Genomic DNA, 26,550 nt, shown 5'->3' on the forward strand with positions numbered 1-26,550 from the left:
TCTTCTCCGAGTTCCAACTTTCTTTTCTAGAAAATAAGAATGATAGCAATGACTGCCCCATCCATCTCTCAAGTGTTGGAGTGAAGACCGTGTGGGATGCAGTAGGTGAAAGATACTTTTAAGGGAAAGCAGGGTGTTGGTGGTAGGAAACAGCCATGTGCACAGAGAGTACAGCTTTTGGTTCTTATCTAAGTTTGATCTAATGAATGAAAGTTCACTAATTCAGAAAATGTCTACATATTTGCACCGTCTTTCAGATGATTTTCTTATTACCATTTGAATGAAACTAAGCAATTTTATAAATTTCCCAAAAATAATAATTTAGGTCCTTACAGCTAATACTCGCTGAGAAAATTGTATCGTTTCCATCCACATTCCCTAAATCCATTTACTGCCTATTACCATGGGATATTAATTTTGGAACAAGAATGAGAGATAACACATCCCAGGGTATACTCCACTAAACATTAGTTATAGGTGTTTTATAATCATTACTTTAAGGAAAGGGTTCCATAAACAAAACAGAAACAAACTCATAGATACAGAAAACAGACCAACAGTTGCCAGAGGAGAGATTGTAGGGGGGTTGGGTGAAAATGGTGAAGGGATTGAGAAGTACAGATTAATAGTTACAAAATAGTAATGGGGATGTAAAGTGCAGCATAGGGAATAAAATTATAAATATTGTAATAACTCTGTATGGTGCCAGGTGGGTACTGGAAATATCAGAAGAACACTTTGTAAGGTATACAATTATCTAACCACTATCCTGTGTACCTGAAATTAATACAAAATAATATTGAATGTAAACTGTAATTGAAAAAAAAATTTAAAAAGAAAATAAAGAGTAAAAACTACCTCCTTCCCCAAAAGAAAAGAATTCCACAATAAAATACATTTGAAAATTATAGTATTATCCCAAGTTAAATTAGTTCCTTGACTGCAGGACTTCACAAACTCTTTAATGTGCTAAGTTCATTGAGAATTTACAAGAGAGATGAGATACAAGTTGCAGAATTTCCCAAATTTATTTGACCACAGATCCTTTTCATGTGACAGTCAGTAATGAGACTGGTGTTTTGAAATACACTTGGGAAGCACTGATTTAAGGCAATACTGCCATGGTAAGGAGGCCAACACAGAAGACCAAAGATGTATGTAACTTGCCAAGGTCAATTAGGCATAGTGCCAGCTGCATGGAATGTGAATCCAGTTATCCTATCTCAGAGTCCATTGTCTTTCCAACCTACTTCAATTCCTGTGTTACCATTTCCCTTGTCTAGTGCTTCCCTTTAAGAAGAATTAAAAACAAACAAACTCATACAGACTCATAAAAGTTCTCTCACTGTGTTTATTTGTTTTTTCAAACTTCAAGCAGAGGTTATAGGTAAAAGAGACTAAGATTATGAAGTTTAAATTACAAGGGGCTTTGACAATTAACAGCTCAGGGTATCCCTACAGAGAAGACAGACAGATGACCCTGGATTCAAAGTTTCCAGCCTTATGAAGGAAAAGATGAAGGACATCGCATTTCTGTAATATATGTGGCTCTGTGTTTCTCCTTGGTAGGGTTTACTAGAAACCAGTGTATAAAAATCTATGAAAGAATTTGAAAATTATTACTGTTCACTTCTGATCATCTGTCCCATAAAGTTCAGGGCCAGGAGATAATCTATTCAGTCTGAGATTACAACATGAAGCTACTGGTATAATCTGCAAAAATCAGATGTCATTGTCATCTGACAAATAAGCAAAGCAATATTCTAGTGAATGATTAGTGTCAAGCAGCAGAAAAAATTTAAAAATTATTATTTTGATAAGAGAATATCTGGTTGACCCATGAAACAGTAGAGAGATCTGACATTAAACACTTATCTTATCTGAAAAACTAAGAAGCTTATTGCATATGTGATAGGCAGGATAATTTTTTCTTATAGTAGAATAATGTAAAGATCAGATGGGGGAAATAACATATCAAGAAAGAAAGAAATGTCTTGTTAAATGGGTAATCTACTTATAGAAGACTAGAGGCCTGGTGCACGGATTCGTGCACATTAAAGTAAATTAATTAGAAGGTGGCTGGTGGGGTAGGACTGGATGCGATGGGCCAGATACACCCTGGAGCCAACCTCCAGCAGTCCCTCCCTGGCCGGCTGCACCTGGGGCAGCGCTGGGGTTCGAAGGGCATCTGTAGAGTAAGCGGAGTCCCTCCAGCAGGTGGGGTCCCTCAGCCTGGTCTGTGGAAATCAGGCCAAAACCGGCAGTCTGATATTCCCGGAGGGGTCCTGGAGTGTGAGAGGGCACCCTGCAAAGTTGTTGTCAATCGGAAGCTTCTGTTTTGGTTGTCTGCCCCCTGGTGGTCAGTGCAAGTCATAGCTACTGGCTGGTTGCTTAGGCTTTTATATATATAGATAAGTAGGTGTGGAAAAAGTTATGGCAAGAGTGAGAGAAAAATGTGTAAAACATCTTAAAAGACTGAGAAGTGCAGAAGTGACAGATATAATTTCTCAAACAAATGTGGGTGAGAAATTAGTATTGACCTTTTCAAGGGACAGGACTATGAATAAAGGTGGTAAATCACAGAACCTAAATTATTCATATTTCTTTTGGGGGAGGAGAGTAGAAGATGAGGTACATATATTTTGATGTAATTTTAAGGAAAAATTGCTAATGATGGTCAGCATCTAATAATGAATAGCTTTTTGGAGGCATTAAGTTCTCCATCCCTAGCATGTTCTAGCAAAGGTGAGAGACTACTTCCTACTTTTCTGTGGGATTCTGATGTTCCAAAAAGAGCTGGAGCAAGATAATATCTAAAATAGAAACTTCAGCCGAAACCGGTTTGGCTCAGTGGCTAGAGCGTCGGCCTGCGGACTGAAAGGTCCCAGGTTCGATTCCGGTCAAGGGCATGTACCTGGGTTGTGGGCACATCCCCAGCGGGAGATGTGCAGGAGGCAGCTGATCGATGTTTCTCTCTCATCGATGTTTCTAACTCTCTCTCTCCCTTCCTCTCTGTAAAAAATCAATAAAATATATTTAAAAAAAAATAAAAAAAAATAAAAATAAAATAGAAACTTCATTTCTGAGATGTATCAAGTACATAAGGAAAAAATGTACCCAATAAATATGGTATAATTCAGCTATTTCAGTACAGAAACTGGAAGGGTTATTGCTAAGAGTCTAAAAAAGAGTAGTTCTAAGCACTGTGATTTCATTGCTTTCACTGAAGGGCAGATGTTGCAAGACTTTCTGAAGTGCGGTGATGCGGCCACAAAAGTCTAAAGAAATGAAAGGAGCTTTATTTCAGATCAGTTTACTTTACAGAAATATGAATGAATAATATAGGGAGGATTTTTCCTAAGAAGTGGTACAAATTACTTTAGAAAAAAGAATAGCTATTTAGAGAGAACTATAGAGTGTGGTTCAGGTGGTAAATCACAGAACCTAAATTATTCATATTTCTTTTGGGGGAGGAGAGTAGAAGATGAGGAATATAAAAAGACATGAATGTAGGGTAGTAAAGGGAAGAGGAGGTGGAAAGAAATGACAGAGAGAGAGCATTAATACATATTTTTGGGGTGAAACAAGATAATTGGTCTTTTGGGGTAGCTCCCATGATTATTTTCTTTATTCTCCCCCTCATGGTAATTTTTCTTTCAGAATATTATAAAATGAATCATTTTCTTTCATTTCCAAGTTCAGCCTGACAGTTGCCTTGGAAGTAATAATTAGGTGTTCCTTACATAAGAGAGGAGAGGCCTATTATTGTTGAAGGTTCATTTTTTTAAAAAAGCTATTCTTTATTTAACACTCAATCAGTTAAGGATTATGTCACAGCTATTTTTGAAATCATTGTATCTACAATGAATATTGAGAAAATTATAATAAGATAATAGCATGCTGCCTGGAAAATCCTTTGACAGAATTATTTAGACTTCAAGTTTTTATAAGAATTTGAAAATAAAGCTAGAAATTTAAACAGAACCCTAAGAAATCAGCACACAACATCTAGAATGATATTTCAATAGCAGTGGTTGAAGAAATACCAGAAGAGTTGTCTACAACCAAACTCTTACAGAAGAATGATGAGTCCTGGGTCACATCATAACCATCTATGGCAGTCGTTACTTTAGAATGACACTGTCCTCTTCATTTCAATTTAGCACGATGTAGGAGATGGATTTCTCAGTTTATTTCCTTCCCAAGTCAACAAACAATAAAGTTTATATTCTTGAAATGAATTTATCAGGGCCTACATCCCCCAAACACTGTTCTGGTTCAAAAGACACAACTTCATAAGAACCAGCTCTTACATGTAAGGCAACAAAACAAAGCAAACAAAGAAGAAAATTCAGAAAGTCTTAAGAATAAAAATGGTAGTTATATTATTAAGTATAGTCCCTATATTATATATTTAAAAATGTACTTAGGTTAGATCTTATGTTAAGTGTTCTTAGCACATATATACACAAATAATAATTATCATATTAATAAGAATAGTAATAATAACAGTAATAACAATAACCATTACAGGGCTAGATAAAACTTTGGGAGGTATTGGATATATGTATAGCCTTAATGATGGTGGTATTTTCATGACTGTATACCTATCCCTAAACTCATGGAGTGTGTTCATAAAATGTATACAGTTTTTACATGCCAACCATACCTCAATAAAGTGGTTTTAAAAAAAGAAAATAAAATGATACTAACTTCAGGTAGTAAAAAAGCCAAAAACTCGTAGCTGCAACTTTGACTAAAGTCATTAATGCTACATTTTTTAAAAAAATTTTTTTTGCCATATGTTTTTCCTGCCAGAGTTGCTTTCTGAGTACTGGCTATTGCTGGGAAATCAAAGGTGTGCAATATATTACTTGTTAAACAAAGGAATTAATGAAATGACTGAATGATAACTAAAGGAAGGAAAGAACTGACAGACAAATTCTAGGAAACAAATGCAAAGACCATGCTTAGTGGTTTTAAGCATGAATGCAAGCCAGACTGACTGGATTTGAAACCCAGTTCTGCCCATTGTTAACTATATGACCAGTTAGCAAGTAAGTCTCTCTATATCTCCATTTCCTTTTGCTTATATAAAATAAGCCATTCAAAAAGCACTTTTAAAAGTACATAGAAAATAGTTAAAGCAAAATAAATATCAAGAATACTATAGCCCTGGCTGGTGTGGTTCAGTTGGTTGGAGCATCATCCTGTACACCAAAGGTTGTGGGTTTGATTTTTGGTCAGGGCATACACACAGGTTTCATGTTCAATCCTGGTTGGGGCATGTGTGGGAGGCAATCAATCTCCACCCTCCCTTTCCCTTCTTCTCTATAAAATCAATAATAAAGTTTAAAATAGAATATTATAAAGGTATTGTCTAGATAATTCAATACAAAAGTCACTGACAACTATGAAATTAGAGTGACACTAAAGACAAGCTGTCTAGAACACGGAAGTGGGCACAATGAACTTTGAGGTTCAACCTACAAACTTGCACCTGTCTTAGAATTTACTATGCTGAGGAGACTGTATATATTGGTCCTTCCCAAACACTTGTTATTAAGTGTTTAACAGTAATGACTTACTGTTATTAAGAAATTTAAGAAAATGCAATTAGCACATTTCAACAGTCTAAAAACTTTAATCCTCAATTTATTATAACAGAGATAAATAACAGCAAGGGTTCTACTTCATTTGATTTGTCCTTTAAATATTTGAAGACTTGTTGATTAATGCCAATGTGTCGAGCCAAAGCTCTTGAAGTCTATCCCTTGTGGCCCTTAGTTTTGTTCTACTTTATGATTGTATATTTAATTGTTGTTCTCTAGCTAATCAGCTCCTACCGGATTACTGGACAAAATAGGGAGCAGGCAAAAGTGTGAAAGGATCCTATGTGAGCCAGGCACACAAAAGTGTTGGAGATAATGGTTCCTTACAGACATATATTAGAGGCTGTATTGTCTAAGGGCGGACATAAGACTACATATACTTATCTCACTTGAGAGCTATTTTCTATTAATTTTCAGTATTTGATGATTATCATATAGATTTGATATAAAAGAGTCAATGGACATGAAGTAGTTTTATTAAGTGAAATCTCAACTGTTTCACTGCTAATCATTGTCTGATGTTGCCTTAGTTTAGCATAGAACCCCAGGGCTTAGAAGGGTGGCCATGTGTTGGTATCAGTCATTTGCAGGGCTCCTGAAGCAGGTGGGCAGCTGGCAAATATAAGAGCTGTAATGCTGTCTGAGGGGAGAGGAGGAAGGGATCCATTCACACATGTGAATTCTTGGAAGGTAGGGACTGAGTCTACACTGATTGAACAATGGACCACATACAATCATTATAAATACACAGATATAATAATGTATTTATCAGTACACCAGGCAGTTCCCTTTGTTATGCAAAGCCCATCTCTCTAGTAGTCCTGCTTTAGCAGCCTCCCTTCTAATAGGAGATGGATTGTGTTGGAAAAACAACCTAAAATCTCTGTGCCTTGCCTATCTATGAAAACTGGTGATAATTTAGATTTCTGTTTTTAAAATGTCAACAAGTCAGATACAATTATATGTGTACTTTTGAGATCTCTTACCACAAAATATGCGCTCCCTTCTTTTCTATTTCTGCCCATGATCACTGCTCTGGAGTGGATTGTGTCCCTTCCCTGCAAATTCATATGTTGAAGTTCTGACTGCTAATATCACTGTATTTGGAGATAGGGTGTTTAGGAGGTAAGGTTATTAATTAAATGAGTTAAGGGTGGAGCTGTATTCTGGTGGGACTGGGGGTCTAGGAAGAAGAGAAAGAGACACAGAGAGATCTTCTCTCAGCACAAGCATCGAGAAAGGCCATGTGAGGACACGCAGAGAAGAGAGATGTCTGTAAGCCAGGAAGAGAGATCTCACCAGACACTGAATGGGCCAGAATCTTGATCTTGAACTCCCCAGCTTTAAGAACTATGAGATAATATATCTGTTGTTTAAGCCACCTAGTCTATGGTATTTTGTTATGACAGCCTGAACCAACCAACATTCCTACACTGGGAAAGGACCTTTATAAATAAGCACATAGTTTTGCTTGAGTCACACTCACCATGAGTAGTCTGTCTCCTACTTGCAACCTCCCATCCTTTTGTGCAGCTCCTCCATCTATGATTTTAGTTACATAAATGCTGTTGTCTCCAGGAATGTGCTGGTTCCCCACACCTCCTGCAATACTGAAGCCTAAACCTATGGGGGAAGAAACAGAAAAAGAAAAGCTTTTTTTTTTTTTTTTTTAAAGAAAATGCAATTAGCACATTTCAATAGTCTAAGAACTTTAATTCTCAATTTATTATAACAGAGATAAATAACAGCAAGGGTTCTACTTCGGTTGATTTGTTCTTCTTTAAATATTTGAAGACTTGTTGATTAATGCCAATGAGTTGAGCCAAAGCTCTTGAAGTCAATCCCTTGTGGCCCTTAGTTTTGTTCTACTTTATGATTGTACATTTATTTGTTGTTCCCTAGCTAACTAATCAGCTCCTACCGGGTGACTGGACAAAATAGGGAGCAGGCAAAAGTGTGAAAGGATCCTAAGTGAGCCAGGCAAAACATAGGTACAGTTCTGCTCACGTTGAGTCTGTGGGCTCATCTTCATTGTTGCAGTTACTGCGGCATAGAGAATTACTTGGGTACAGACCTAGATACTCTTGACATTTCAGGATGAAAAGTACAACTGTTAGAAAATTCCCCAAATTAGAGACAAGAGACACTGGGCATTTAAGTAGTAATTTCAGAGAGAAGATAAGGAAAAGATGCTTGCATTTCCCATTTTCTTCTCTGGCCTCCTTGTCATATCTTCACATTTCATGGCACTTACTGTTGTTAAGTAATAGTGAGGCTAGTCACACACAAAAAATAAATGATCTCCATATACATTCTTAAGAATAAAGAAACAGACAATATTCTCTATTAATCTTATAACATACCACAGGATATCAAATCACTTTAAATATGAAAGTTTTCTACACTGAGAGATAATTTTTACTGTGCTATGGCTTACAAAATTTTTATTTACATATACCTATGAAATGATAATAAGAATAGTTATTAAAATCATTATGAGGTCATTTAAAAATAATGACTTACAGAATCTTTAAAAGTATAAAAATATCCTTTTCAGAATGTGATTGAATATAAATTCAGTATAATACTTATAGCATATATTTTTATTGCATTTTAAAATTATAATAATTAACATGCATATTACTCAGAAAGATACATATCAAGTGATTTTTTTAGTAAAAACAGAAAATTTCTGTAACTTATTTGGTGTAAAACTTTTTTTTTTAAACCACACATACCTAGTAACCTAATTTAAAAAACTAGAATACCTGTTTTATGATTTAAAAAAAAAAACCAAAAAACCTACCTGGCACTTTATACAAAAATAATGAAAAACACTTTTAAAAATACTCCATTTCACTATGCTTTTATTAAATATTAAGTAGAACTATGTGCCCTTAAGATGATTAGTTAATGGAGAAATAGTGGCATAGTAAATTATAAAGTAACACCTCTGAAATTATATTTGGAATAAAATGATTTTTGCTAAATTAAATATAATAGTTGTTAATATAAATGGAAAATGGATTTAAGTTGATACAGCAATTAAAATTAGTGTTAACTAATTTCTTACTAAAGTGGGTAATTATTCTTTATTGATGCTCTGACTTCCACAGATCTATACATGTATCTGTTTGCCTCAGTTTTAAAAAAAATTGTTTAACAAGCAATTGATGATCTAGAATAAATAAAATGCACCTGTTTGGTTTTTCCTTTGAAATTCAAAATACATATCCGCTCTTATTTTCTAACCCTGTTCCTTTGTATTTATATATGATTACAAGGTGCTTAAGAATATAGTTACAAAAGTTTCATAGCCACATGCTAGAATCAACCTACTGCACTTAGAGTACTACAAAAGTCATTCCATACTGTAGAACGAAAAGGTTAAAACAAATCCAGGGACTCTGATTCACTATGTCAACAGTAAATGCCACAGACAATCTGGGTTACAGAAGAGCTGAGGAGACAAATCACCACTTTAAACAAGTTTAAATCCAACCAAGGGAATAATTATGTAGTTGACATTTGAAGTTAAAGTTTGTACCAGCACAATGAAATCACTGTGGACACTCTAGACAAAATTATATCACTAAAAAGTTAATAACTTTTTTTCTGAGATTAGGTTTAAATACATTTTAACTGGTCACTCTGCTCAAGGTGAAGCAAAATATTTTTAGTAGGATCCAGAGAATGTCTCTGAAGCTACTAAAAAAACTTCTCTGATTTCTCTTACTTTGACGAAAAAATGAATACATTTAAAGAGAATTAATATTTAATCAGCACTCAACCATATTCCAGATACTTAATTCAACATAAGTAAATGTGGAGCTTTCTTCTACATCCAGAATACAAGTTTATTTAGAGGTGGGAATATCCATCTGTGTCATAAGATTCAATCTGCCTTCATTCATTCATTCATTCATTCACTAACTCACTCATATATCTATCTATTCATTCAACAAACACACCTGAGTACATGCTATGCATTGTTGCTTTTGACCATGGTCAACATAAATGAATGGATAAACTAGAAACACTATAGAAATAATGATTCATGAGTGGGTCCATATGAGTGAGTGGGCTGAACCTGGCTGAAGGAATGTTCTAAACTCAGAGGATGCCAGTGATTTTTGGAGGACTATTCTAGGAAGACAAAATGTGGGCTAGGACTACTGAGCAAAAAGACCATCCAAATAATCAGTTTGGAGACACTGGGAGTTCCTTGTATACATTCTGGCGAAGCAAGGGCAGGCTTTCTACATTAAAGGATCATTCTCTCCCCTTATTAGCTAATATTTCCCTCCTTCATTCCCCTCTAGACACTCACAGACTTGATAATTCTAGAACACACCAGGCACACTTCTACCTTAGGGCATTTATCTAGCTGTTCCTTTTGCCTGGAATACACTTTCTTCAGAGCTTTGTACAGATTTCAATTTTTCTAGGAGCCTGAACCTGACCTACTTATTTAATACTATCCCCCAACCATGCACCTCACTTCCTTCTTTTGCTCTACTTTTCATTTTACCTTAGCATTTATTACCTTGTAATATACTACACAAGCCATATATGTATTTTATGTTATTTATTTTTTGTCTGTCTCCTTGGTGAAAATATAAATTTCATGATGACAGGAATTTTTGTCTGTTTAATGCTGTGCAATAGAACAAGGCCAGTTACATATGGTAGTACCCCTTATTTGTGGTTTTGCTTTTCATGGTTTCAGTCATCCATGGTCAATCACCATCTGAAATCTTAAAAATTTCAGAAATAAACAATTCATAAGTTTTATATTGTGTACCATTCTGAATAGCATGATGAAATCTTTCACTGTCCCACTCGGTCCCACCTGAGACATGAGTCATCCCTTTTCTAGTATATCCATGCTGTGTGTGTACAGTACAAAGAGATATTTTGAGAGACACCACATTCACATAAGTATTATTATAGTATACTAGAGGCCCGATGCACAAAATTCATGCAAGGGGCTCAGCCCTCGCAGCCCTGGTTGCCTTGGCCCTCTCAGCCCCAGCTGCCTTGAGGCCCTGTCCCCTGCCCACTGGTTGTTCTGGAAGGTCATTCTGCCTTCCAGTTTAATTAGCATATTAGCTATTTATTATATAGGATTGTTTTAATTGTTCTAGTTTATTATCAGTTATTGCTGCAAATCTCTTACTGTGCCTAATTTATAAATTAATCTTTGTCATAGGTATGTATATATATGAAGGAACAGAGTATATACAAGTTTCAGTACTAGCCAATTTCAGGCATCCTCTGGAGGTCTTGGAATGTATCCCCCATGAGTAAGGGTGGACAACTGTAGTTACCTTATAAGTATATATTACATACAAAATGAATGGACAAATAAATATAAGAAGACAGAAAAAGCCACATGTCTCTTAGAAAGATTCTCCTTAAAGATGAAGTTGGCGGCTTAGTGAGTGAGGGACAGCTGAAAAGAAGAGGGCTGTAGCTGCAGTCGATGACTGTTAAGGTGTTATCTTGCTTCAGGTGAACTCTGACTGGACAACAGCATAGCCAGATTTTCATCCCGATTCTTTCACCTACTAACTGTGTAAACTACTGATCTGTAATGAGGGAATAAGTATATCTATGTTCTATAGTAACTGGCATTTAATAGATGCTTGATAAATAAAAAAGTTCTCTGCTCTCCATAAACTATTTTGAAAAACAGACACCTGAACACACTGGCATTATTTAACTGGTTATGATGAGTTCTCTTATGGTACTAGTGTTATGTAAGCAAGACTTAGAAGAGCAGGAGAAGAATCAACAGATGTTTAGTGTCTGAGCTGTGTCCTGAAGGTTAAGTTTGAATTGATAAAAGAGATTGCACCTTTCAAACCAACACATCCTCTGGATTCCAGACTGACTAAATGACTAGAGTCAGCAGCTCTGATTTCTGTCACATGATGCTCATCAAATCCCAGCTCCATTGGGCTGACTATTGAGACAGAGATGTCTAGCAATCCCCCAAAATATGTATTTATGATAAAATAAGCTTTATTGGTCCCTAATGGTGTAAATACAGTAATACTCATAAAGATCTGAGTAAGAAACACTGAATATAGCAAAACACTGATTTGAGGGGAGGTTCCAATTTAGAGAATTGGTCATTGTTTTGAAAAGAAGTGTCCATAATTAAGAAATATCCCTGGTAACTAGGTGTTTTGTTTGCTTTCTGGATTCAAGGATCTAGTTATTTCCATAGGTTTGAGAGGTTCTCATCCACTATTTGCTTGAATAGGCTCTCCATTCCTTTCTCCCTCTCTTCTTCTGGTATGCCCATTAGTCTAATATTGCTTTTTCTGATATAGTCAGATAGTCCTTGTGCAACTCTTTCATTTTTCTTTATGCTCAGGTCTCTCTTCTTCCATCTGTGTCATTGCCTATCTTCAGCATCATTAATTCTTTCCTCCAGCTGGTTGGCTGTCTTTCCTATGCTTAGTAGATCACTCCTAATCTCCTTAAGTGCCTTCTTCATTTCCAGAATTTCTGATTGGTTCTTTTTTTTAAAGTTTCAATCTCTTTGGTAAAGTACTCATTTTGTTCATTAATTTGTGTTCTGAGTGCACTGAATTGCACTGTCTGTGTTTTCTTACATTCTGAAGAAGTATTTTCAGAAGTGCAATCTTAAAATCTCTGTCATTTACATCACATATTTTCGCGTGTTCCATGGTAGACTAGTCATTTATAAAATTAACTCCATGAAAAGAGTTGGTAGGTCTCACCCCAAACACTGACCCTAACACTTCCTACTGTGAAATGTTTGGCTATTAAGAATTATACTAAATATGCCTATGTGTGTGCTAGTAATAAACAAAACTGATACAGAATGATATAAGTACATTCATGGAAGAAAAATCTGCATATTTTAGCACTCTAGCAAAGGAAAAAAGTGTGTGGAATTTAAACACCAATTCCCCAAGAAATAATAAAAAAAAACTGATCCGTTTGATAAACATGTGATATATAAAAAGAATTTATTTTATATCTATTATCTTACAGTTGGGTTCCCCTTTCCATAGTTCTTGCATATCCCCAAATTGCTATTCCTCACATTAACATGAGAGATGTAGGCATAGGGAATGCCTGAGCCTTGTTCAGACCTTTAATTTAACCTATTTCCACACAAAATCTCTTCTGCACTCTCTAAAGAAAGAACAAGAGGAACACAGTTCACCCTTTTCCCTTATTGCCTGCCCACGCTACGGAGGAGGTGTGAGTGAGAGGTGGAGAACGAAAGCAGAAGTCTTGGCAAGATAGGCTGATACTGTACTGGAGAAGCTCAGAATAAAAACTAAATGCTTAAAAGTCATATGATTACAATGTACCCATATATTCATTGGGGGTGTAAAGAACTAAGCCCCATGAAGTCTTATAGTCATTCAGTAACTTGGTTCAACTTCATCTGATATAAGTTGACTGGGAAAGAAATCTTGGGGCTTCTCTAAACAATCCAATATTATCATTTTTAAATATATTTTTATTGATTTCAGAGAGGAAGGGGCGGGGGAAGAGAGAGAGAGAGAGAGAGAGAGAGAGAGAGAGAGAGATACATTAATGATGAGAGAGAATCATTGATTGGCTGCCTCCTGCACACCTCACAGTGGGGATCAAGCCTATAACATGAGCATGTGCCCTGACAGTGAATCCAACCATAACCTCCTGGTTCATAGGTCGACACTCAACCACACTGGCCAGGCACAATTCAGTATTAAGCAGACTGCTTCTGACATAATTTATCTAGGATCTGCTAGGTAAGGCATTTACTGCTTCACAGAAAATACTAGTGGCATTCTGTACATTTTTGACTACATGTTTTTATTAAAGGAAACACAAAATCCAAACTGAACCCTGGCTAACCACCTCTTAGAAAACACCTGCCTATACAGGCAACTTAACTTCTGAATGTATATGCATTTTGGTTAAGAACAAAAAAACAAGCAAAAAATACAGTGGATCTGGTCTACACAGATAACAGACTATTTCACATCTCTTCCCCATTAGAAAGAAATTTTTGCTTAAATAAATATCAGAAATGCACCTTTCCTTTAATTTGAGACACTAATTAATCTCATTGGACACTGTAGGTGTGGTTAATTAAAAGCCAAAGCTTTATTTTCTTACTCTGGATTCTTCCCAACCCTGCTTAAAAAATACCTCACAGATCACCTTTTAATTTACCACAATGTTCCAAATTTTTTCTTTTAGGACCTCATAATACCCACTCAGACCTTTTAGCACATCACTTTAATGCCTACTCAAAAGTCCCCATGTCTATACTTATCCTTTCGGTTTTCCTCTCATTCAATGAAATAAACATCATTCCTTTTTTCTAAGTCTAAATCTTCCCCTCCACTCTAGGACTTTACTTACTATTCCCTCTAAAATATTCTGTCTCTTACTCACTGCTTTTCTTCTCTTCTGGCTTTGTCCTATCCTGAAAATACCATCTCTTAAACTTACCAAAGCTCCTTACTGTTAAGAGCCGAAACTTTTAAGCAGCATATGTTTACTAACTTTGTTTCCTTTTCACACACACCTTTCTCAGTCTCATCCATCTCATTCTATACACCACCGTCTACTCATATGGCACCTTTTATTGGTTGAATTATGTCCCTTCCCAAGGTAGTCTAAGTCCTAAGGCCTGGTGCCTGTGAATGTGACCTTACTTGGAAACAGGGTCTTTACAGATGTAATCAATTTAAGATGAAGTTCTACTGGATTAGTCTGGGTCCTAATCCAGTAATTGGTAACCTTGAATGAAGAGGAAATTTAGACACAGAGACACAGACACACAGAGAAGAACGCATGTGATAATAGAGGCGGAAGTTGAAGTGATGCATCTGCAAGTCAAGGAATAACAAAGATCACCAGAAACTGACAAAATCTAGGGGAGAGATATGGAGCAAACTGTCCTTCAGAACTTTCCAGAAGGAATTAATCTTGCTGAGCCCTAGATTTTAAACTTTCAGGCTCCAGAACTAGTGAATAAATCTTAAGCCACCCTGTTTGTGGTCATTTGTTAGGGCAGCCTCAAGAACAGCATCTAATTCTTATGGTCTGAGTGGTTGTACACATATCTAGCTCTTCTTTCCTTTCTTTTTAAAAAATATATATTTTATTGATTTTTTACAGAGAGGAAGGGAGAGGAATAGAGAGTTAGAAACATCGATGAGAGAGAAACATCGATCAGCTGCCTCCTGCACACCCCCTACTGGGGATGTCCCCACAACCAAGGTACATGACCTTGACTGGAATCAAACGAGGGACCCTTCACTCCGTAGGCTGACGCTCTATCCACTGAGCCAAACCAGTCAGGGCTCTTCTTTCCTTTCTAATGGAAATCATACTGATACAGAATTTTCTTCCGAAAGGCCTAAACATTTCTGATGGGCTTTTGCTTTTTCTGTATTTCACACAAATCTACTGATTACTTTTGAATTCCTATGCTCATAACATTGTACTGCCCTGTTCCTTCTCTTATTATTTCCCTCTTCATTTTATTTATGTTCATTTTATTGTTCTAGAACAGCGGTTCTCAACCTGTGGGTCGCCAACCTGTGGGTTGCGACCCCTTTGGGGGTCGAACTACCCTTTCACAGGGGTCGCCTAAGACCATCGGAAAACACATATATAATTAAATATTGTTTTTGTGATTAATCACTATGCTTTAATTATGTTCAATTTGTAACAATGAAAATACATCCTGCATATCAGATATTTACATTACGATTCATAACAGTAGCAAAATTACAGTTATGAAGTAGCAACAAAAATAATTTTATGGTTGGGGGTCACCACAACATGAGGAACTGTATTAAAGGGTCGTGGCATTAGGAAGGTTGAGAACCACTGTTCCAGAACCACACAGTGGTTCTCCAAATATGGTCCTTACCCCACTAGCATTAGCATCATGTGGGAGCTTGTTAGAAATGCAAAACTTGGGGCCCATGCCAGATGATTCTGAATCAGAAATTCTGGGGAATGCATGCTAAATTTGATAATCACTTCCCTAGAATAATAGTTATTCCTTGAGGCACATTCCATAGAATCCTATTCTCTCCATAATCTCTCTCTTGTAGAGAATCCATTTCCATGGTTTCAAATAACACTGCTATGTTAAGTGCCCAAACTTCTTGTACCTCAACACTCTCTTGGGTTTGATTTGTCACCTTAAACTCACAAGCTTGAAAGCATGCACTCATGACCCCCTCTTCTTCCCTGTCTTCTGTGTTTTCCAATTAGATTAATATTTCAGAGCAAATTGGAAGCTCTGAGGTTGGCATCACTGAATCCAGGGCTTATTATGATACTTGGCAGAGAATTGCTAGACGATATTTATTCTAATATTGTGTAATATAGCAGTTGTTATATTTTATCAGAAGCCTCAGTGTATATTTTAAAATATAATTATATTATTCCTCTCCCCAGCTACTTCCCTAAATCAAATGCTTATCCAATCATGCCTGCTTTATTGTAACAGGCTTATGATTTGTATTACCCAATTTGAGTTTTTCCCTCCAGTTTTCTACAACCCATTCTGCAAATACTTTATAGGTTATTATCCTGTAAAGTTCTACATTCACTATGTTGCTCTATTACTTCAAATTGACTGTTCATTTGCTACAGAAATTCTACATATCCTCTTGTCACTATTCCTTACTTCTCTCCAGCTAAGCTTCCTCCAGGCAAGCGGATCTTGCTGTGGTGCTTTTTGATGCTAGTATGTCTATTCCCTGAATTTGAAATGCCTTCACCACTTTAATTTTCAAGACAACTCAAGTCTTTGCCAACTCTAACCTACTATGGTAGTGCATTTCTAAGTTGAATTCCAGTAGAACCAATTATCTGTATCAGCCTTTTCACTTCTACTTAAATGGAATCAGTTAACTCATTCAACAGACATACTGATGACTAATCATGTGCAAGTACTGGCCTAAACATTGTGGTTATATCCTTGAACTAGAGAGCTATGGTTCTTATCTAGTGGAAGGTAAGATAAAGAGGCAATAAAAATCCAGTGGTAAGTTTATAAGAGAGGAACAGAGGCTATGGGAACACATAGGTGGGTTGCCTATCTTGGGTTGGTTGGGGTGTCATAGAAGGCTAACTGTAGGTCCTGATAGCCAATCAGAGTCCTGGAAAGTGAAAGTGAGCCCGGAAAAGAAGGGAGTTGGGAGAGAACATTCCTGCAGGGGAAAACATGTATTGAAAGACCCAGAACTGAGAGATGACATGGCTTATTTGAGAAGATAAAAATAGTTTAGGTGAAAGCAACAAGTAATCTTAGGCAGAATACAGGCTTCAGGAGGAGAGGAATTATATCTCTTATACTTACCAATTTACATTTATTCCGATAGTGTGCTTAATAAATATTTTGGGATACATTAATAAATGGAGATAGGAGGACATTTTCTCTCCCTAGTTAGGAGGAAAGGAGAAAGAAGTGCTGTAGATAAAGGTTAAAAATATAGGTTTAATGGTAAGACATTAAAAGAGTTCTCATCTTCAATTTACTCTGATAGAAAGAAAGTATGGACATTGACCTCAAGAATGAGTAAAATAGTGAGGTCAGAGATTTGAGGAAAGTACAGAAGTTTTAGAATAGCTATTAAGGAAAATGGAAGAGATAATTCATGGGAGAAATGCAGACAAGTTGCAAGGAATGGTTGATTGTCTAGTTAAGGTTTAGTGGCTATTACTCCTTTAGTAATTTATTTTTCCTTCAGCAATTCTCAACAGTCTGGATATAAGCACAGAAAATGTAAGCAGTTAGATTAAATCACTTAAAATTAATCTTTTATGTGCATTTATCTTCTCTCTTCAACTAAATTTTAAGATCCTAGAAAGTAGGGGTTGCATAAAATAGGTCATGCTGAGCACAGTGCTGGCATATAGCAATTGTTCAATAAGTATTTTCAGAATGAATTAATGATTGATGTGTTCAAAACTAAATAATCACATGGCACAGGTATACAAGTACTTCTAAATGTCAAGCATTTCACATTAATAGAGATGTGTATACTTTGACTGCTTTAGAAGGAACAATAATGCTTTTATTTATGTTCTCCAGGAGTGTTATGAACTAAGTAGATACTCCAAAAGTAATTTTTAAAATTAGTTACTGAATTAAATAAAGATCACTGAATCCTGTTCCCATAAGCAAGCTATAAAGAACTGTGCAAGAAAGGGCTCAGGCTGGTAAAATAATGTGGTGAGTTACTTCATTCATTCATCAAAAATTTTCAACTCCAGGCTACATTAGTTTTTTAGGCTGCTGGAACAAAGTGCCACAAACTGGGTGATTTACAAAATTGAAATTTATTGCCTGACAATTCTGGAGGCTGGAAGTCCAGATCAAGGCACCAGTTCCTTCTAAGGGCTGTGGAGGAAAACCTATTCCAGGCCTCTCAACAAGTTTCTGGTGGTTTGCTGGCAAGCTTTGGCATTCCTTGGTTTATGGGTGCATTACCTCAACTCGGCCTTCATCTCCACACGATGTTCTCCCTGGGTGTGTGTCTATCTCTGTGTCCGACATTCCTTTTTATTTTTTACTAGAGGCCTGGTGCACGGATTTGTGCACTGGTGAGGTCCCTTGGCCTGGCCTGCCAGGATCAGTGGACCTCCATGCCACCACAGCCTGGCCTTACTCGCCAGCTCATTGGGCTACAGCCCGCTGTCCGCGTCGACACTGCACAGCATGAAGTAGTGCATAAAGCGGCAGGCGGCCAGGGAGGAGCCTGAGCCCGGGCTGGGCGCCGCACCATTTGCACTCATCAGGCTCCCCTGCCGCTGCCACCACTCGGGCATGAAAGGGGAATGTTGGCAGGAGAGGCTCACATCACTGCAGCTGCGCTCGCCAGCCATCAGCTTGGCATTGGGTGGCCATCTGTCAGCTGAGCGGCGCTCCCACTGTGGGAGGACACTGACCACAGCGGGCAGCTCCTGCGTTGAGTGTCTGCCCCTTGGTGGTCAGTGCACATCATAGCTACCGGCTGGTCATCTGGTCGTCTGTTCACTTAGGCTTTTATATATATAGATAAGACCACCAGTCATACTGGATTAGGATCCATATTAATGATCTCATCTTAAGTTGATCATCAGCAAAAATTCTGTTTTCATAAGGTCACATTCACAGGTACTGGGAGTTAAGACTTTAAAGTCTATTTGGGGGGACACAATTCAACTCATGACAGTAGTATTGGGAAAGATAAATATGAATAGGATACCATCCCTGTCTTCAAGGAGCTTAAAGACCAAGTGAAAGGAATGACAACAGAGGATAAGCCAGTGCTTTGGAGGAAAGGCAAAGGGTCAGGTCAGGGAAGACTTCTAGGAGACAGGGATAGCTGAGCTCTGTTGAATGGCTGAAAGAAGAGAGGCAGCAAGGAATACTAAGCAGTGAGAAGGAGTGGCCTGTAGAAAGGTGCAAATAGCCTAGATCACTATGGTCAAAGGATAGAATGGAGCTAGGAGGAGGTATGGGGACTGAAGTTGGAGGAAAAAAGGCTCATGAAGTTCTTGAGGTGCTGTGTTGAGTTTGGGCCTTATATAAATGACAATAGGAAGCCTTTGAAAAGTTTTAAGATCAGATTTTGTCTTTTCCAATTTACCTTATTAGTGTTAGCTGTTGTGTAAAACATATAGTAAAGCATATTCTGTGTGGCTGGGAGGATGCTCAATTTTGTATGATAAAGCATTTTTTCCTTCCCGCATTTTCCCTTTTTCCTAATTATATTTAGTTGTCACTCATTATAATTCACATGGGAAAATTTCCCTTCAATTCTATGTTCATGATTTAGTTTGAGATATTAGCTTTTCTTGGTTCCTCCCTCTCCCATTACCTGTATGTCCCAACCTATTCATAAAAACCAAGCTTTAAAATATAAAACAAACAGGCATTTGTAATCTGCTAAAAAGAAAACCCTAAATTCATAAATTCATTTATAAGCATATTATAATTCATCAATTAAAATATTTTAAATGGGCCTTTTCAGCAGATGTTTGGCTTCCCTACTTCACCTGATCATCCTTATGGAGCATCTTTGTAAAAGAACTAATTATAAAATCTGGATTCAGCTTAGGTCCTAAGAATGAGATTTGTATAATTGAGATAATTACAAAAGTGCCTATTTTTGCAAGGACAGTTTACTCAGTAGGAAACAATGAAGAACTTACTAACTATGGCTCAGATTTATGAAGTAGCTAACCAGTATTTCCAGTATTTATTGTATGATTTCAGATATGCTAAAGAAACTGTACGAAACTATTAAGCAACAGAGACTCTCTTAATGGATTATGTATGACAAGTGCTAACGTCTTCAATTATACAGCAATGGCATTAAGGTACCTTTACTTTGCCATAACATTCGTTTCATTGAAGATTAAGATATTTTATATCAAGTCCTTTAACCTTTACAACAATACATTCTATGTTGTATATATTCTATGTTGCACAAAGCTTGCAGTATGTGCCTCTGTCTTTAATCTTATACTTTTCACTCAAGTAGGCTTAGTTTTTACAATGAAAGCTGGCTATATGTTTAAAACTCTTTAAGGATTGCTTAGCAATTCTGAAAAAGAACAAAGCAGGAGCTTCACACTTTCTTATTTCAACCCTTATTATAAAGTTATAGTAATTAGGACAGTATGGTACTAGCATAAAAACAGACAAAACTAGATCAATGGACTAGAGTTGAGACCCTAGAAATAAACCCAATTATATACCGTTAACTAATATTTGACAAGTGAGCCAATAATACAAAATGAAGAAAAGACAGTCTCTTCAATAAAGGGTGCTGGGAAAATTGAATATTCATAAGTAAAAGAATGAAACTAGACCCCTATCTACACCATTCACAAAAATGGATTCTAAATGAATTAGAGACTTAAATATATGTCCTGAAACCATGAAAGTTATACAAAAACAAAACAAGACAAAACAAAACAAAGAAAGCTCTTTGACATGGTCTTGGCAAAAATTCATGGGTCTTGGAATTTTGGGATATAACACCTAAAGACAAACAGCAAAATGGAAAATAAATAAGAGGGATGACATTAGACACAAAAGCTTCTGCACAGTAAAAGAAACAATTAACAAAGTGAAAAGACAACTTACAGAATGGTAAAAAAAATATTTGCAAACCATATATCTGATACAGATTTAATATACAAAATATATAAAGAATTCAGATGACTCAATAGCAAAATAAGAAAACAACAACAACAACAACAAAGAATCCAATTTAAAAATGGGCAAAGAACCCAAATAGACATATTTCTAAAGATAATATATGAATGGTCAATAGGTACATGGAAAGGTGCTCAACAATACTAATCATAAGGAAAATGCAAATCACCAAATGACAAAAGAAAACAAATACCGGTGAGGAAGTGGAGATAAGGTAATCCTGTGCATTGTTAGTAGGATTGTAAACTGGTATAGCCACTGTGGAAAATAGTATGGAGGAGCCTCAAAAACTAAAAATTAGAACTACTACATGATCCCGCAATTCCACTTCTGAAAATATATACAACTCCAAACACAAACATGTTCATTGCAGCATTATTTACACTAGTTAAGACATGGAAACCACCTAAGTGTCCACTGACAGATAAATTAATAAAGAAATTGTGATACAAATGTTGGCCACAAATGCACAAATAGCAAGATTTCCTCATTCCCACACAATAATGAGGAAATCCCGCTATTTGTGACTAACCACATGGATAGACCTTGAGGGCATTATGCTAAGTGAAATAAGTCAGACAGCTAAAGTCAAATACTGTATTTCACTTATATCAGGAATATAAAAAACAAAAACAAAATAATATCATAGAAAAAGAGATCAGATTTGTGGTTCAGAGGAAGGTGAGTGGGGGAGGGGGAACTAAAGAAATGTCAAAAGGTACAAACTTCCTGTTATCTAATCTAATAAAAGACAAACACACAAATTGACCGTACCTTCAATATGCCTTAAGCCACGCCCACCAGCCAATCAGAGCGACTACATGCAAATTTGTGGGGGCGTACCTGTAGATGCCGCAGAAAACTGCTGGTTCCGGGTGCGTGGCCACTGTGACCTCTGAATGTCCCTCTCAGGTATGTTGGCAGTTACTGGGGAAATGGAACCAACTATGGTCGAGGGTAGTCTGGGAAACGGGGCAAGTTTATAATAGTCTAGGAAATGGGGCAAGTTAATATTAGTAGCTAGGGCAACGGGGCAAGTTAATATTAGTAATTGGGGCAAAGGGGCAAGTTGATATTAATAGCTAGGGCAATGGGGCAAAGTTGATTAATAATACCTTGGTAACGGGGCAAAAATTGATTAATGATGTTTTATGTAATTCACTTGTTTTAGTAACCACACTTAGCAACAATGATTGATTGTATAACTTTGAAGTAAATAAATAGGTTGCAACGGTGATCAAAAGGTGCCGTTGGCCATTCACCTGCATCTTGTGTGGGTGTCTTATTTATTTCTTTCTTAGGAGTTTCCTTCCCACACAAATTAACCCAACCAAGATGGCGGCTGGCAGCCACGAAGCTGAAGCAAGCAGGAGGCTTGGTTGCTCCAGTGATGGAGGAAGTCAAGCTTCCTGGCTGGCTCTGAGCACCACTGAAGGCAACAAAATTTCAATTATAGAAGGTAAAGAAATACCAGAATAAAAAGAAAAAAGAAAAAAAGTAGAGGCTGGGAGCTCTAGTCGCTGGGGGGCTTGGCCAGCCTGAAAACAACCATCAGCCCCTCACACATGCTGGCCAAACCTCCACGGAGTGAGGGTCCCCACTGGGGTGGGGGCTGGGCCAGCCTGCAAACAGCCATCAGCCCCTCACCCAGGCTGGCCAGGCACCCCAGTGGGGACCCCCACCCTGAAGGGGGTGTGACCAGCCTGCAAACACCCATCGGCCCCTCACCCAGGCTGGCCAGGCAGCACAGCAGAACCCCACCCTGATCCAGGACACCCTTCAGGGCAAACCAGCCGGCCCCCACCTGTGTACCAGACCTCTATCCTATATAATAAAAGGGTAATATGCAAACTGACCCTAACAGCAGAAAGACTGGGAATGACTTGTCACACTGACCACCAGGGGCAGATGCTCAATGCAGGAGCTGCCCCCTGGTGGTCAGTGCGCTCCCACAGGGGGAGCTTTGTTCAGCCATAAGCCAGGCTGATGGCTGCCAGTACAGCGGTGGTGGTAGGAGACTCTCCCGCCTCCTTAGCAGCGCTAAGGATGTCCAACTGCAGCTTATGCCTGCTCCCCGCTGGCAAGTGGACATCCCTGAGGGCTCCTGGGCTGCCAGAGTGATGTGTGACTGCCAGCTTAGGCCCAATTCCCCAGGGAGTGAGCCTAAACCAGCAGGTGGTCATCCCCCAAGGGGTCCCAGACTGCGAGAGGGCACAGACCAAACTGAGGGACCCCCCCGAGTGCACAAATTTTTGTGCACCGGGCTTCTGGTAAGTCAAAGAACTACTAAGGATGTAATGCACAACATGATGACTACAGATAACAATACTGTATAATATGCATGAGTTGTAAAGAGAGTAAATCCTAAAAGGTCTTATCACAACAAAATTTTTTTCCCCTTTTTTGCTTTTCAAAATTGTATCTATATGAGATGATGAATCCTAACTAAATCTATTGCAGTAATCATGTCACAATATATGTAAGTCAAATCATTATGCTGTACACCTTAAACTTACACAGTGAAGGATGTCAATCATACCTCAATAAAACTTGAAAAAAGGCATGCCATATTTTACATGATAAAAAATAACTGGACTTCTGGAACAAGTTACTCTCAATACGTCTTTTTTCTAAGATATAAGATGGATATAATATTTTCCATGACCACTGTGCGGTGTGGTAGAAAGACTAAATAGAGGCACATATAATTTCATGTGTTCAGGTATTACACTATTTATATTTATTATTATACACCTGAGGAACAATTGCATTTATACAGATAAAAAATATGTTACTGAAGAAATAAATAAGTATATATATTAGATAAACACTTAATAAACCTATTTTCATTTGTATACTTGTTTGTATACAAATGTATAAATAGTATGTGGAGTGAACACGAATATATATATATATATATATATATATATATATATATATCAGTGTGAAAAAGAAAAAAAATACTCTTCATTCAGAGGAAATAAAACCAGCTGAAAGACGATTAAAAAAAATGAAATCACTGTCAAGGGCAGGCACACAAGAAAAGCAGTTTTATTTTTAATGTCTTGAAGTCACACAAGTTATTTCTGTAACTGGACTGCTTGGCTATTTTTCCTTTTTCATTTTCAGTGTTTGTCTTTCATGCCTTGTGGGCAAGGACATCTGTACTGCTACCTGCACAGCCCCTCTGCAATAATGCCTCCCGGTTTCCACTCCCTCTGGGCAGCTTCTCTGCATATAAAGACCATCAATTAGAACTATTACCATTAAATGATTGTGTGGGCAGCTCTGTTTGTTACATTTTCACAGCCTTAATGTCCCAGAGCCCATTACAGGGGCCTTTAGAGGGTGACTTCTCACTATGGATACTACCCAAGTGTCTGTAATGTCAAGAGAGATGGGCCTCTGCACTTTCTTCCTAAATCAGTAGACCCCTGGGCAGCTTGGTGTCCCGAATCAGCAAATGAGAGTTGAGAATCACTTGACAAACAGAAAGAGGGACCATAGGAGAAGAGCATTTAATTCTAGAACACAAATAATAAGAGCTGCCCCTTGTGGTAGCCCCTGTATAGCTGCTATTATCTTACTTAAGCTGGAAAACCGCACTTGACATTGGTAGTATTATTCTCAACTTACAGAAAAAAGTTGCTGAGACTCAGAGGACTTCTGTGTTTATAGATAGCTACTCATAAGAATCATATACAGGAATTGAACCACATCTGATATCCAAGCCTATACTTTTTCCAATTCGCCATGCTGACAAAGCAAAAGCGATCACAATCTGTTGTGAGATACAGTCTTTTCTGTCCAAGAGTTCATGTTCCAGCTTAGTCTTGACAAAAGATCTAGCCCTGGCTGTGCTGTTACAGTAGTTCTCAAGAGAAAGAGCTGACAGGTTGAAATTTTCACCAGCCTGGTCCTTAACCAGCTGCTAGTAGGAGGATATTTGTCTCAGAGTCTGTCAACAGCAACTGCTTAGGAAATCTGAGTCCTGCAGGTGGAATTCCAGGTAGAGAAATCACTGCCATCCAGATACCCTGGACACGTGGTAACATCAACTTGGGGGAATAAAGTAAATACTCAGATGATTTTTTTTAAGCTATCAATATGTAATTTTACTTTCTTCTCATAGTTCTCTGCTCTTAGCTGTGTATATAAGCACTTGTTACTGAACACATCAAGGAAGAGATGACCTTGAATACAGTACCAGCAAAATTTCAGATGAAATATACTTTCAAGTTTCACAATTATTATACCCAGGGATGCTCTTCTGTCAGATTCCAGATATTTGAAAGAAACCACAATACTCACAAGTGAAGCTTGTTAAAAATATCCAGGCAGCCCTAACCAGTTTGGCTCAGTGGATAGAGCGTCAGCCTGCGGACTCAAGGGTCCCAGGTTCGATTCCGGTCAAGGGCATGTACCTTGGTTGCGGGCACATCACCAGTAGGGATGTGCAGGAGACCACTGATCAATGTTTCTCTCTCATTCTCATCGATGTTTCTAACTCTATCTTTCTCCCTTCCTCTCTGTAAAAAATCAATAAAATATATATATATATATTTTTTAAATATATTTTATTGATTTTTTACAGAGAGGAAGGGAGAGAGATAGATAGTCAGAAACATCGATGAGAGAGAAACACCGATCAGCTGCCTCCTACACATCTCCCACTGGGGGTGTGCCCGCAACCCAGGTACATGCCCTTGACTGGAATCGAACCTGGGACCCTTCAGTCCGCAGGCCGACGCTCTATCCACTGAGCCAAACCGGTCTCGGCAATAAAATATATTTTTAAAAAATCCAGGCATCCTTTCCTCTGATCCCAAACTACCAAAATCAAGCAAGCAACCAAAATGGCTAACACATTCACTCTTCAACAACAGGGAATTAAGTCCCTGTTTATGAAAGATTTGCAGGGAACATCATAAAACACACCCAAACTCAACAACGCTTAGTCTTTTTGACGTTCACTCCTGCAAAATGTGCTGGGTGAGCAGAACCACAGGAAAGATTGTTGTACACAAAAGCCTTTGAAAAATCACAGGGCTTTCTGTGACAGAAAAAAAAAGACCCACTGGGCCAGGCAAATAAAAGGACTCAGCTGCCAGCAGGAGAGTAAAAGCCGGTCTCCATTCTCCTTCCCGCCAAAGGAAACACATATGAGTGAAGCACGCATCATTTTGCATTATCTTCTGACTGCTGAGAAAAAGCAGAACTAGCTTTTTAATACTGAAATGATGGTCTTCTTGTTGAAGTAATATTTTAGAACATGAGAACGTAGAATAGGAAGTTGAGAAAACATCAGGAAGATGTTTTGTGGGGGTTGGGTAGTGGGAGGTCGGTTGCCTGACATGCGTTTAAGAAACACATCTGGGAGTTAAAGATAGTTTATTGGATAAGACGTTTTCAAAAGTGGTGTCCAAAATGATCATGCAAGAACCCAAGAAGCAATCATGAATAATTCTCTTGTTGCTTTTGGTTGGGTCAACCCAACATGGTGAAACCTGAGAACATGGAAGCAAATGAAAGAGGCAGCTTCTTCATTTGAAAAATGAAGTTGTTTTGAGAATTAAAGAAGCGGACAGATTATCTCTCTCTTTCCTTGAACTACTATAAATGCAATCCATGGTCTTTAGGGGGTAAAAACTAGAAGACGCAGTGAGTGAATTCATCACTAGTAAGATTGTCAATAGTCTGTGGAAAACTAAGTATAAT

The 26,550-nt window shown here is 37.6% G+C and overlaps 1 protein-coding gene across 21 annotated transcripts in view; it reads right to left on the reverse strand.

The window, feature by feature from the left end:
- Positions 1 to 26,550, reverse strand: part of DLG2 (discs large MAGUK scaffold protein 2) — a 1,989,136-nt gene that overhangs the window by 481,420 nt on the left and 1,481,166 nt on the right. For all 21 annotated transcript variants that reach the window (XM_070425737.1, XM_070425735.1, XM_070425736.1 and 18 more), the window contains one exon: positions 7,099 to 7,235. In XM_070425737.1, coding sequence (XP_070281838.1) covers positions 7,099 to 7,235 — 137 coding nt within the window. The remainder of the gene's footprint in view (positions 1 to 7,098; positions 7,236 to 26,550) is intronic.

This window comes from Myotis yumanensis, unplaced genomic scaffold (assembly GCF_028538775.1).
Source record: "Myotis yumanensis isolate MYYU_CA2020_CCGP unplaced genomic scaffold, mMyoYum1.0.hap1 SCAF_10, whole genome shotgun sequence".
NCBI classification, from domain to species: domain Eukaryota; kingdom Metazoa; phylum Chordata; class Mammalia; order Chiroptera; family Vespertilionidae; genus Myotis; species Myotis yumanensis.